Source organism: Aplidium turbinatum, chromosome 2 (assembly GCF_918807975.1).
Source record: "Aplidium turbinatum chromosome 2, kaAplTurb1.1, whole genome shotgun sequence".
Classification (NCBI taxonomy): Eukaryota; Metazoa; Chordata; class Ascidiacea; order Aplousobranchia; family Polyclinidae; genus Aplidium; species Aplidium turbinatum.
The window spans coordinates 51,640,794-51,654,151 of record NC_137473.1 but is presented as its reverse complement, the minus strand read 5'-3'; the positions used below and the strand labels follow the sequence as shown (position 1 = coordinate 51,654,151).

General features: G+C 38.6%; 1 protein-coding gene across 1 annotated transcript in view; it reads left to right on the top strand.

Annotated features, from left to right (window-relative positions):
* LOC145764395 (rifampicin phosphotransferase-like) overlaps positions 1-11,735 on the top strand; it is a 32,027-nt gene extending 20,292 nt beyond the window's left edge. Inside the window, exons 20-31 of the mRNA XM_082576010.1 lie at positions 823-895; positions 2,193-2,285; positions 2,997-3,164; positions 3,624-3,840; positions 4,421-4,560; positions 5,766-5,918; positions 6,871-6,968; positions 8,250-8,385; positions 8,742-8,833; positions 9,313-9,517; positions 10,037-10,214; positions 10,781-11,735. Of these exons, the coding sequence (XP_082432136.1) occupies positions 823-895; positions 2,193-2,285; positions 2,997-3,164; positions 3,624-3,840; positions 4,421-4,560; positions 5,766-5,918; positions 6,871-6,968; positions 8,250-8,385; positions 8,742-8,833; positions 9,313-9,517; positions 10,037-10,214; positions 10,781-10,839 (1,612 nt within the window). The 3' untranslated portion in view covers positions 10,840-11,735. The remainder of the gene's footprint in view (positions 1-822; positions 896-2,192; positions 2,286-2,996; positions 3,165-3,623; positions 3,841-4,420; positions 4,561-5,765; positions 5,919-6,870; positions 6,969-8,249; positions 8,386-8,741; positions 8,834-9,312; positions 9,518-10,036; positions 10,215-10,780) is intronic.
* The last annotated feature ends 1,623 nt before the right edge of the window (positions 11,736-13,358 follow it).

Below are 13,358 nucleotides of genomic sequence, written 5' to 3'. Positions count from 1 at the left end.
CAAACGAGCACCCCCGTCGACTGAAATCAAGACACCCATTTGTGCCAGCCGCTCAACTTCTTATCAACGAAGCTGATGTACAAGACATCTCTGCGGCTGCTTGGGCGGACCATAAGTGGAGTTCTGAATGAAAGTCAACCGCCACCAGATTCTATTCGTTCATCCCCGACGCCGACACACGCCCCATCGGTCTAACACTACCAAGACAGGCATGGGTGCGCCTCAACCGTCTCCGTACGGGCGTCGGGCTTTTCCGCTCAACCATGCACCAATATGGAATGGCCTCTTCCTCCTCCTGTGAATGTGGTGCCGAGGAACAGACCGCAGACCACATCATCAATGACTGCTCCATCTTCAAGCCACCTAATGGAGTGGAAGGTCTGCGTGTCATGGATGATGAAACCAAAGACTGGCTGCTCTCTAGTAGCCTTCCAGTGTAGTCCGGGAACATCGTGAATCTGGGGTGGTAAAAGGATAGACCCTCGGCCCCAGACGCTCACACGACGACGACGACGTTTGAAAAGACGCCAGTTCAAATCCCAGCGTGAGCACACTGCTGAATCTTGACAAGACTCTAGGTTCACCATAAGCTGCAATGTTTAAAAGACAGAAAAATTGGCTTCCTTACTTCCTCAACACTTCATCCAAATTGTCATCTGCCAAGCATGTACTTGGCCATCACATGATTCTTATTTTATACATTGCAAAATGTTGAATTTTTTTTTAGATTGAAAGCTTGGAAGTGTCTACTGTCTCTTGGGTGATCATGTGTTTAGACCTGGTTAAAAATATTTACTTGAAAAGCTAATTTGTTTGTTTTAGTGACATTCTTCCTCTTGTTTCTACTCCCCTCACTTCTTCTACAGTGCTCAAATCAATAATTCTTGGCTTACAGGTTAGTGATGGACTTTTTTACTGATGCGAGTTGTGTGAGTCAAGACGACATTATTTTATTACATGTCATCTGAATTTACGTTCGTATTGTTAAAACGATTAGGCTTATCGTAATTAATGTAGGCTACGTCCACCGATAGCTCAGTTGGTTAAATACCTTGCTTGTAAACGAAGCAACGGTAACATCAAGAAACGATGGTTCGACTCTCAGGGTAGGCGTTTTCAGTCCAAGGGTAAAAATTTTCTTAATTAACCAATCAATCGTATCCGAATCTCACAAACTGACAAAATAGATGCGTGATGTAAGCAGTGATGTACACGCATACAAAAAATATTGACGCCTTCAGCGTAAACGCAAACGTTCGAAAAACCATACGCCGTATGCGTCAACGTAACTTGTAAAAAAAGTTGGCGGCGTCATCGTCAGCGCATACACCAGCGTAAACTCATTTTGTTTGCTAGGTGCCAAACATTCACAAGGTATAAACCACTCGAAACAAACAAGTTTTATTTTGAATTTCCACAAAGAAACACAAGCAACTGAAAGTGTTCATCTGACATTTTGCTGCGTTTTGGTTTCAATATGTCTTTGCTCATTGAAAACATTCTTTCAACTGCAGCGCTGGAAGGTATTGGCGTGTTGTAGTGAAAAAAAGACATTAAAAACTATGCGTTGACGCTATGCGCTAAAAAACCGCAAAAACTTTACGGCGTAGCTTCAAGCGACAACTATCCAAAAAAATGTGGCCGCAAGCGTTAGCGTAAACAAAAATTCTACGCCGCAAGTCTACGGCGTAGAATTTGCGGCGTATACGTACATCTCTGGGTGTAAGTTACCTACTCAAATGACTTTAACTCGAACTACGTTAGAATTTGAAGTCAACCCAACCACATCTTTATACATCGATTTAATGTGCGCAGTTGAAAGAGCTGGTTGGTTGGCTCAAACGTACAGCATGTAAGTCTTCATTATAAAGGATGTTTTTCATTGTCAACTTTTTGACCTATTTGAGCTGGATGAATCTGATTTCAACGTTATGTTGAAAAAAGGATGAAGCTTGAAATTTAACATGTAAAAGCAACAAAGTCTTTTTTGCACAGGCGTTCATATTTTTAATTGTTTCTTGACGTCACGTGTCACGTGACGTACAAGGCTCTCTTCATTTTGAAAACATCCAGTAAAACTTTACATCTAACAAAACCATTTTTTCCACTTTATAGAAACGTATGCAGATGTTTAATTTTTGTAAAAGGGACACGTGATCAGGCTGAGCTTACGGTTTGCTAATTTATTGCAGAAGTCAGAATCCAGTGTCACAGGATCAGAAGTTCTTCCATTTGCTGATGTTGGACTTAACTTATTTCGTGGGAGTTGCTATGTCAATGTAAAGGTGAGAAAGCAAAGTTGAATCTTGTTTTAGCTTGGTGCTGCTGGTTCACCACGCAGCATCATGCAAAAACAGGTCGTTTGTATCTAGATTTAGTTGATTTTGAATCTTTATCCTCGGACTGACAAAGCCTTGATCGGTTATTCCTGGTAGTTTCGCATACTTGTGGAGGCTTTTGACGCAGGGCCGGTTACCGAGATTGACAGAGTGAAGTTTCCGATTGTTGAAGTGTTGTTGCCGGGAAATTATTCCATTCATTAAGTGCCGCTGAATGGGGAGCAGTCCTGAAATTAGTTGCTCAAGCGCACACCCCGAGAACCGAACCAGCGCCGCGTGATCTTGATCCGGGCGCGTAACCACTGAGCTAACGGGGTGGACTACATTTATAAAGTAAACAGCGATCATGTTGCTGAAAGCGAAAATCAACCTGTTGCATCACGTAAAAATGATTTGCATGCATCAGACAAGTGATTTATCGATGAAGTTGCAGTTTTTGATTTAAAAGTTGCTCTTTTTAGATTGTCTTGACGTCTAAAGATGTTAAAGCAATGTATAATGGTATTTTCTTGTCAGAACGTGTAGCTATTTTCGATTCCAGTGTATTTTTCCTTACAAATGTGTTGCAGCTTGTAGACTGTGTGGATACCTTTCTTAAATCAATCTGTTTTCGTTTTCAATATCACGCAACAAAAACGTTATTTGGATATTTTTCAGGACTTGCAATCGTCTGTCGTACTCGCAAGTTTTCTTGGAAAAACCCTGTTGGAAGACAGAGGGCAAGTCAGAGTGTCGGATTCTCAAGCTAGGAGTAATTATCAAGTACAAGAAAAAGACGGTTGGAAATTGTTGAAGCGTGCATTTCATTTGGCAAAGCTTTTTTTGGTAAGCCATGGACTTAAAAAAAATGTTTTACAGTACAATTTTGTTACCTTATAAAAAAAAAGTAGGCTATCTCTTGTGAAATGAAGATGATAGTTATCCATCAAAGGCCATCAGCGTTGTCAAATGGCAAAGCAAACCAAGACAATTGGAGCAGGTGACATGCTGCAGCCTTCACAACCGTTGAGCTTGAATGACTTCATCCGCCGGTTCCGCAGTTGGGGACTTGTGGACTTTAGACTACGTTTTGTGTGGCCTCTACCTTTCGACCAACCTGGCATGGGTGACCCTTCTGGGAGCAGTTAGCTCCCGTCAGTACAGCTCGAGAGTTCACTGAGGCACGGAAACTCTCTCACCACGTTAAGGTAGTAGTCTGATGAGAGAGATTTTGTGAAATAAATCCCTGCTGATTGTTCATTGAAAGTCAATTAAGTTCCACTTACGTATACCTTGTTTCGGCAGATCAGCGTTGCATCCGAGAAACGGCAAGCAATTGCAATAACCGAATCAGCAAAAACGCTGGATGTGAATTCAAGTTCTTCTGAACAATTATATGAAAGCATAACAAGCCATCTAGCTCCATTGTTATCAAGTTCCTTCAGCTATCTTGCGACATGCTCTGCTAAGCAGCATTATCTATTGAAAGCGATGAAAGTTATTTTGTTTGGAAATACACGAGGTACAATCACGCAAAGTTTGAATGGAATTCGGTCTGTTTTAAGTGTTTAATGACTATTTGTCTTATTCGGTTTAACTTTACTAATTTGCATTAAACTCGTTTCTTCATATAAATGCGGACATTTCAAAGATTTGCTCTGGAAATGTATGGAAAGAAGGCTACTGTATTACAAAAGTAACAAGTAAATGTTTCTCATTGTCTTTGGAAGATTAATCTACAAGAAAAAAATCTTTTGTTTAGTTTAGATGGTTTTGAGTCTTTATCCTCGGACTGACAAAACCTTGATAGATTATTCCTGGTAGTTTCGCTTACTTGTAGAGGCTCTTGACGCAGGGCCGAGATTGGCAGAGTGAAGTTTTGCGATTGTTGAAGTCTTGTTGCCGGGGATTTACTCCATCCATGAAGTGCCGCTGAATGGAGAGCAGTTCTTAGAATGCGTTGCTCACGCGCACACCCCGAGAGTGGAACTAGTGCCGTTTGATCTTGAAGCTTCTTCTTTCACGAAGCCACGTGTTAACCAACTGAGCTATTGGTGTCATTTTAACTTCCAGAGGTGACACTTGTTGTCTTGTCTTGTCAGATTCAATCCACAACTTTGCCACTGCCTTATCGACAATCTATGATGGGATTACGTCACAAGACAGCATACCAGCTTCTTTGCTTGAATTGGCCTTGGCAATAAGAAGTGACAAAGAAGAATTCCTGTCCATGAAACCCAGGGTAATGAGTTAAAAACTGATTGTGATTTGCAGATGCTTTAATTTGCCTCCAAAATTCATTGTAATTTGTTTGATCTGACGTCAAATTGTTATTGTTGTGTATTTTGGTTTCATCATCATCATCATCATCATAATCCATCGTCGGTTTGTTCCCCACTAGTGGGGGTGGCCGATTGTTTCCGCGCAGCAATTGTTTTTATCCCTTTTCTCCATTTCACCCTGTCCCTTGCATCTTCTTCCTTCAGTCCGATTTTTTTAAATTCATCCTTCACTTGTTGTTTCCACGTTCTTCTTGGACGACCGCGTTTCCTCTTTCCATCCACCTTTAGATCTAGTGCCTTTCTAAGAAAACTTCCTTCCTCCCTCCTTATCACATGTCCATACCATCTTACTCCATTTGCCCTTGCCAGTTGGTCTATGGTCTCTCTCATCTCTAGCATATCCAACAATTCTTCAGTCCTTTTTTCCCTTCTCGTTTTCACCCCACACGTTTGTTTTCGTTAAAACAACGCACATTGCTAATGCTTTCGTTCCCCTTAGGTCTTCTCTTTTGCATTTCTGTTAATCAGCGCGTCTCGTTTTGTTTTACAATATATTTTGGTTGCACGCCTATAAATATTTATTCTTTATGCCTTTGCGATTTTGAATACGAGTAAGAATAACCTTTGTATGACTCTTGTTGAAAGAGTAAAAACATAACAGTTATCAAACTATTTCTTTGTAAAGAAATGAAGGAATGTGTCTACAAACATTTATCAGATCGTCAATATTGACGTATGTGTCCTATTAATATTAGTTCAAATAATCTACATCAAATGTATGAAAAGTGGTGTTGATGCGAATTGTAACTTAACTTTTTAAACTTAGTTAACCAACTTTTACACTCTGGGAGTTTATCTTTAATATTTTTTTTTGCTTTCCCCTTTTAACACCATTTTGCCCTTATAATCAAGGACTTAAAATTTCATGTATCTATGTAAAATTTTCTATTCATTTTTGTTATGGAATTTATTTGGTTTCTGTATAAGAAGCATGCAAAATTAAAGAAATTTATTTGATTTTAATTTCATACATTTTCAGATGAAATAAATTTCATAACTAAAAACACCACAGCAAAAACACCACGTAATGGCAAACGGGTAAATCTAAACTCTCCATTGAAAACATCAAACTACCACCATATTAGTCTAACTGTACATCTTGCAGAACGCTGTCAAGTGGATGACAAGCAGAGAAAACAAAGTGAAAAAACTCTACGACGAGTTCCTGCTTCGTCATGGCCATCATTGCTTGAACGAATGCGAACTGCGAGAGCAATCGTGGATGGAAGACCAGACAAAAATCATCACAACGATTCAGGTAACCGAATAAAAGTAAACACGCATCCAATATTGTCGTCATTCAAACAAGGATGAGTCTGAGTGAGGTTAACTAAAACCAAATTATATCATGTGGCCTGTGTTTTTATCAAACAGTTGGCAGTTGAAACTCATGACAATATATATGATTTTAACGCTAGGGATAGTTTGTAGGTTAATGTATTATAATTATAAGCTACGCGTATTCGAAGCAAATTTTAACAGCGAGTTTTTCAACAAATTTTTGGAACTTAGGCTATATAATATCCGCGTGATGGTATGAAAAATAGCCTACATGTAATATCAAGCGTAAAGTGCAACTAAGTTTCAATATTAACTTGATACAGTGGCGTAGCCAAGGGGGGGGTTTTGGGGGTTACAACCCCCCCCCCTTTGGCACGCGTGTGACGTCACGATATTGAGAATGATGCTTTCAGTAAAAAAAAATTGACTAATTTTAAACAAAATTGCATTAAAAGAGCGACTTTTGCCAATACCAAACATTCAAACATCTCAGCCAGGAATTAGCAACAAGAAAACATAAAGACTTAGCTTTATTTCCGAAAAATGCCGAAGAAAACATGATCTTATCCTTTTGCTATGCCACCGGACAGCACTATTTTACAAGAATATTCATAACCACATTTTTGTTGAAAATGCTCTCAGAATGCACCAAATTCAAAGTAATTTTTCAAAATTTTCTGGGGGAGGCCCCCCAGACCCCCCACCGCTGGTCGTCAAACCCCCCCCCTTTCAAATTTCCTGGCTACGCTACTGACTTGATAGCTTTGTTATCATTGGTTATCAAATGAAATCAAAATATTGTAATCCAAAAAAATCCTGACAAGCAATTAAGCTGACCAATGTTCAGGAAATTCGTTTGTGGAGAATTTTCCACGTAATTTTGTGTGATGCATTCCGGAGTTTTCTGACTAAGCAGTTAATTTTTGCAGGCTGTTGTAGAAAAAGTGAACTCTTCGACAATGCGTCCAGTTCCTGATCTGAATTCTATTTTGGGAAATGTAAAAATTTCTTTAAATTTTTTTCAAAGGTGAGTGCTGACACAGTTATAGTAATGACTCATGATACAATTTTGGTAAAGAGGTGACTTTCTTCAACCATAGACAGATAAAACCAACCATCCACGCGGCATTTAACATAATACATTAAAGTGAACATTAACTACGAACGTTTTCGGCCATAAACTACGATAAGGGCTAACATGAGCATGGCCGAAAACGTTTGTAGATTATAGTTTATTTTTACTTTAATGTATTATGTTAAATGCCGAGTGGTTGCTTGGTTTTATCTGTTTATAGTAATGAATATAATAAAAATGCTGTATGTTTGCAATTAATTAAAAATTAAATAAAACAATAAATACTATTAATATCACAAAAAGTGCTCAATGCCAAGCAAAAAAACAAGCAAAACAAATTGCATCAAATATGGTTATTACTTTCTAAAACCTCTACAACCTGTTTCACCCTGAAAGGGGAATCATCAGAACATTCAGAAGGTCAAATCAAAATTAAATATATATTTTAACCTACTCATTGACGTTACACTGTTTTGTTTATTAATTTACAAAAAGTCCTAGTTTATTTTTCGTTCAATCACGATTTAAGATTTATATTGAATCGGCTGAAAGGTAAGGAGTTACTGTTTACATCCATCTTTAGTCATACTGTTAAGGGTACTGCCAAAGACATAGCCGTTTGCTCATGAGTGGCGTTGAGTTGGCGTCCTTTCTAGCATCGTTCCAGGGCTCTCTTTCGTCTATTTAACCTACAAGTATCTTGATAAATATAGGTTGTTATTGCCCAGACAGCAAATCAGACATTTTTTACATTGGTTCAACGTCTGGAGACTGAAAACGTTTAAACCAATTGTTTGTATAAAACGTCTGATTTGCTGCCTGAGTGGTAGCTTCTCTAACTTTGTCGGCAGCCGTGGCCGAGTGGTTAGCGCGTTGGGCTCGCAGTCGAGAGCCTGCATGTTCGACTCCAGTCACCGGCACTTGCTGTTGTTTTTCTGGGCAAGAAACTTTACGATAATGGCCTCTACCCAGTGATCGATTTCGAGTAATGGGTAGTACAAAATTTAAGTCATAAGTAGAGTAGACAACTGGAAACAGACATTGCCGTCGGCTGCAGCGTGGGTCAGGTGTATGTCGGAAGGCGTACACCGATGCATAGCGCTCAAGTCCGCTTTCCCGCAATGCAGGATAAAGATAAACAAACAAACTTTGGTTATAACTTTGTTCATATCATCAGGCTACACTTACCAAGAGAAATCTTTTGTTTTCATGTCTGTTTTAATTGCGTTGCAGCTGTGCGCTAAGGTTACTTATACCCATGGCAAGGAAGAGCTTGAAACAAACAGTTGATGCAAAATCGTTGTTTGTGAAAAACTTGGACGTATATAAACGGAGCTACTCTTGCCTTGCTGGGATGATGAAAGAACAAGTTAGTATTAAGATAAAGTTAAAGCTTTTATAGTTTATTTTTAACAAAACTTCTTTGATAAAAACTACCACAATACGCCAGGCTTCTGCACTGCTTGTTTGTTTGGTGCGTTTGTGCTTCAAGAAGTTTAGAAGTGGAAGCAGACCTGTAATGATGGGTCCAATTTTAGATGTAACATCAAATTATGTAGAAAGTAATTTTAAAGTTCTACAAATGTCACAAAATTCAGACCGAGATATTAAATTTTGAACTTTTATTTCAATTCTAGTAGCACGGTTTGGCTTTCCCACGTGCAGACGTTAAATCAATCTAAACGACACTGACCTTTGGACAAGGTACAACTCACTGTTATTTAGATGCGTCTTCCTGACGAAGACCTATTGTATTTCCTTACCCACTCGGAAATTGGGAGATTGATGAAAGAATTTTCACCTCACCTCATTACAAAGTAAGTTTCTGTAAATTTCTTCATTTTCCAGTGAGTTAACTTACGACTAAAGGAAAGAAATGGTCATAACATTGTATTTAGCTTGTTGACCAGACTGGAAATTATAATCACATAGCAAGCTAGAGTATGTTAGCTGTAGCCTATCATATTAAAACATCATTCCTAACTCTGTAGGGATATTTTAATTTCCGTTGGAGCAACTTAAGTTCTTAAATAACTAGTAGTAGCATGGCAAATATGGATGACTTAAATTTGGCGCTTGACAGTTTCACAAGCTTGCTATTGTTCTGGAAAGTAAAGTAGGCTGCTGCTATAGGCATACCCCACAACGAGTTTCTTTTTTATCTATTTTGTCATCCCGTCTTATGTTTAATGATTGGAGATTTCAAGTGGAGCGAAAGCCAATTTTAGTGTCCATCTCCATTCTCCAGGCATGCTTAGTTACGCGAAAAGCTAATCGCTGTCATGTTGACGTATAGGTCTTTGAGACGTCGACGAACCTATTGCCAACTTGTGACAAAGAAAAGCAAAACAACTCATAGCTCTAACGCGACCTCTCATGGAAGTGTCGAAAGCAGACTTCCACCGCAAGATGTTGTGTTACGCGGCGTTTGTGCCTTTGCCAAAAGTGTCGAAGGGCCAGCTCGTGTACTTGATGACGAATCAGAAGCTTTTCTCATACAAGTAAGTTGGTATACTTATTACAATATAATCTGACGTTAAAGTTACTTAAAGTGGATACACAAAAGATTTTTGTCAAAAAATAAACCTGCTTACCAATTGGTGGTGTCTCTGTTACTGTGTCGGGTAGATCGGCTAATTTCAGATTCGAACATACTAAATATGATGATACTGATACTGTTTTTTATATATATAAAAGTCATCAAATGTGATATTTAGCTTGAAAGGTGTAACCTACAGTTGCCATATGCCTTGTTATGGCCAGTGGTGGATTTACGGGGGAGAGGGCGATTGGGGCGATCGTCCCCCTAAAACGGTAATGCGTCAATTCAAAGCGGTCAATTCAAAGCCGGGAATTTATTTACGATAAAGACAATAACCCTAACCCTAACCTTCACCCAGGGATCTGTGAAGAACAGAGATTTTTTCTTCAGAGATCCCTGCCGCTTCTGGTTATGGTTAGAGTTGGCCCAGGCTGTAGAATAACAAACTTAACCATAACCTCTAACATTATCCTTTCAGGAAGGTGAGCTATTGATTGTGAAGTCTCCTGATGTTGGTTGGTCGCCTTATTTTCCGCTAATAGCTGGCTTGGTCACAGAGGATGGCAACACTTTATCATTTGGCTGCATAGTTGCTCGGGACTACGGTCTGCCTTGTCTTGTTGGGGTTAAGAATGCCAGGAAATGTTTTGCATCAGGTAGGCTACGGACCTACGGTTGACAGTGTTTACTTTTCTTTCGTACAAAGATAGTTGCTGTGGCTTGAGTTGTGTTTATGAATATGGGCCTGTCTCTTTAGTGCCTGATGCAAATAAATAAAAACAAAATAATTAACCGATTCAGAACACCCAGAAAAAATAAATTTATATTTCTAGGCCTTTTACTTTTTGTTAGATCTCTTTTTGTATGATTATTTTATTTAGGTTTTAGACTACAACGCAAATGTTTTGACTGAGAATTTGCATTTTAAGTGTGCAAGTTCCACAGCAGAAATATATAGACAAGCTTACTGCAAATTTGTCAAGAAAGGTGTTTCGGGTTTTAGTTTTAGGTTAATTTCAGTGTACGAATTCGTAATTTAATTTCAAATACTTTTGCACCGATGCTATTCGTATACAACTGTAGCCTTTTAGTTTTGAACTTCTTCTTTTTGTGATTCGAATATGGACACTCTTGTTAGACGCAATTAAATAATAATAATAAATATGCCGTAAGCGATTGATGCGATTTTTGTTTAGCGAGCTTCAGCGTGGTATGATTTCAGGTGAAGTGTTGACGCTAAATGGCAATAAAGGGACGCTCCGACGAACGAAATCGAATTGAATTTGAGCAGTATTCAATGTCCAGTGTCCGTCCACCCAAGACAAGACTACGCCGTGAATATGAAAATTTAAATATTCACGCTAGACAGGATTCAAGAGTGCGTAGAGGTATCTAAAGCTTGAAAAGAAAAACTGTCGTAATTGTTTCCAACTTATCCTACAAAGACGTTTTGAAGCGATTTTGTGTTTTCATATTATGTGCTTTAGATGAAACCATTGAAGAAGAGACGTATGAGTAAGTTGAAAATATGAGACAAATTGATTTGCATTTAAAGAATGGAAGCAAAATGTTGAAAGTTAAAGTGCAAATAGCCAAGTTTCAATTGATAAAGCTAAAATTCTAGCCCAGTTGCAGGCAATAGCTCCGTTGATAACTTTTCATAACTTAGGCTATGCTTGATATTGACACGTTTCACATTAGCCCTATCTTGTTCATAAACCTTGAATAAATGTAACAAAGAGTTGATTTTCTATCTAGAAAACATTTTCAACTTTAAGCAACGGAATTTTGTTTTAGGTGGCATCTGAACTTGATTTTTCAATGCCTAACCAAATTCTAGCCTAATTTATGTTTTTGTTCCCAAGGTTGGGTCAATTTGGTTTGAATCTAAATTTGAAAGATGAACTAATTCTTATTTTCGATGTCTGCATGCTAGGCCTAGGCCTACCAAGCTTAATTTGGTTTGAAAAAGTGTAAACTTCTACAAATTCTACAATTCTACGAAAAGATGAAATGAGCAGCGCAATCACGTTTTAGTTTTGCTTTAGGTTTAAAGCTTCTTTTCTCACCTGTGTTTGTAAGTTAGTCAGACTGATGTATTGATAGTAGATTACTTTGTTTTTGAAACTTTATTTTCATTGTGTGTATTGTATTTGAATGTAATAAAGCATCAAACAACTTTTAAATCAATGGTCTTTTGCAGATATTGTAGCTATTAGAAACAGTCACGCACCTGGCCTAGACGGAGATAAAAATAATTAACATTCTTTTACCCACAAATCAAGCGGAAACTTCAGTGTTATTTAGTTTTGTTATTGAATTATTTTTCTATAGCTAGTTAACTACCAGTTGGGACTTGGGAGGAAAAATGACACGAAGGATTGGACACTAGGCTTTATGCTGAAGGTGCGCGAAAAAAAGATTTACAAATAGTGGTCGCTGAGAAACGCTGTGAGGCTGAGTAGGTTAAACAGGTGGTTGGTTGGTTGGTTGGTTTTGAATCTTTATCCTCGGACTGACAAAGCCTTGATAGGTTATTCCTGGTAGTTTCGCATACTTGTAGACTGTAGAGGCTCTTGACGCAGGGCCGGTTACCGAGATTGGCAGAGTGAAGTTTTCCGATTATTGAAATGTTGTTGCCCGGGAATTATTCCATTCACTAAGTGCCGCTGAATGGAGAGCAGTCCTGAAAGTGCGTTGCTCAAGCGCACACGCCGAGAGTCAAACTTGTGCCGCGTGATCTTTAGCCGGGCGCGTAACCACTGAGCTAACGAGGCTGCTTTCTATCTTATGATGTAACTTGAAGCAGAATAGTTTGACTGTTGTCCTGTCGTCAAACAACTTTTTGTGATATAAAATGTGCCGTAGACGGATGTTTAATGTCACCGGATCTTTTTTCCAATTTTAAAAAAATTTAAAATCTTTGGAAAGAAAAGAATAGACCTTTTCCGCAGCTCTGTGTAATGAAGCGTGACGTTGAAAACAATCACGGTGGCTGCTCCATTGGCAAGCACCAAATTGCTTGTGAATACTTAATTAGTTAAAAAAATCTTCTTAAAAACATGGAATCAACGTTAAAAAACAAGGATCTGACTGTTAAATTTTATTCAATTTCTTTTTATATGAAAAACAAGCCAAGTGATACAATGATAAGCCACTTATTCAATGGACTCTAGTAACTGCGCATAAGCTAATGGCGCTTGAAGGAACTGCTGGTAGTGTGTTAATGTCTAAGCAAAACGCTGTTGGTCTGCAATTCTGATAGACTTGAAATTTCTTTCTGCTTTAGCTACTATGTCTTATAATAATAAGTGAGAATTACTGTCTTATTTGCCTAAGTAAGCTAAGTGGGTTTCAGTTTAGCCTAAAGCCTTTTTTTGCTTCTTTACTTGTGAAAGCAATGCAGCTTATCACTTATGGCCTACTTGCACTGAATATGAACCAACTGAAGTAGGCTAATAAGCTGGACTGCCATTCAATGAGGGCCGTAGCCTAACTTCGTCAGTTGGGGCTCCGATACAATTATGAGGCCTCCATTTGTTTCTGTGCTTATTATAAAACATAGAAATGACATGCTATGTAGGCCTAAAGCTCGCAGGAGCTACAGACCATGAAACACCGGTGTCTATTGCTGTCAATTCTTGCTACAATCAGCTGCTGCTGACAAACATTTATTGTTACTATAAGCTTATACCTTGTTTTGGCCGCTTTTCGCTCAATTGCCCAGCGGGTCAACCTATTAATGAAGATGTATGGGCACACACTTCGCATTTGCCCAAACTCATCCAATAAAAACTGGA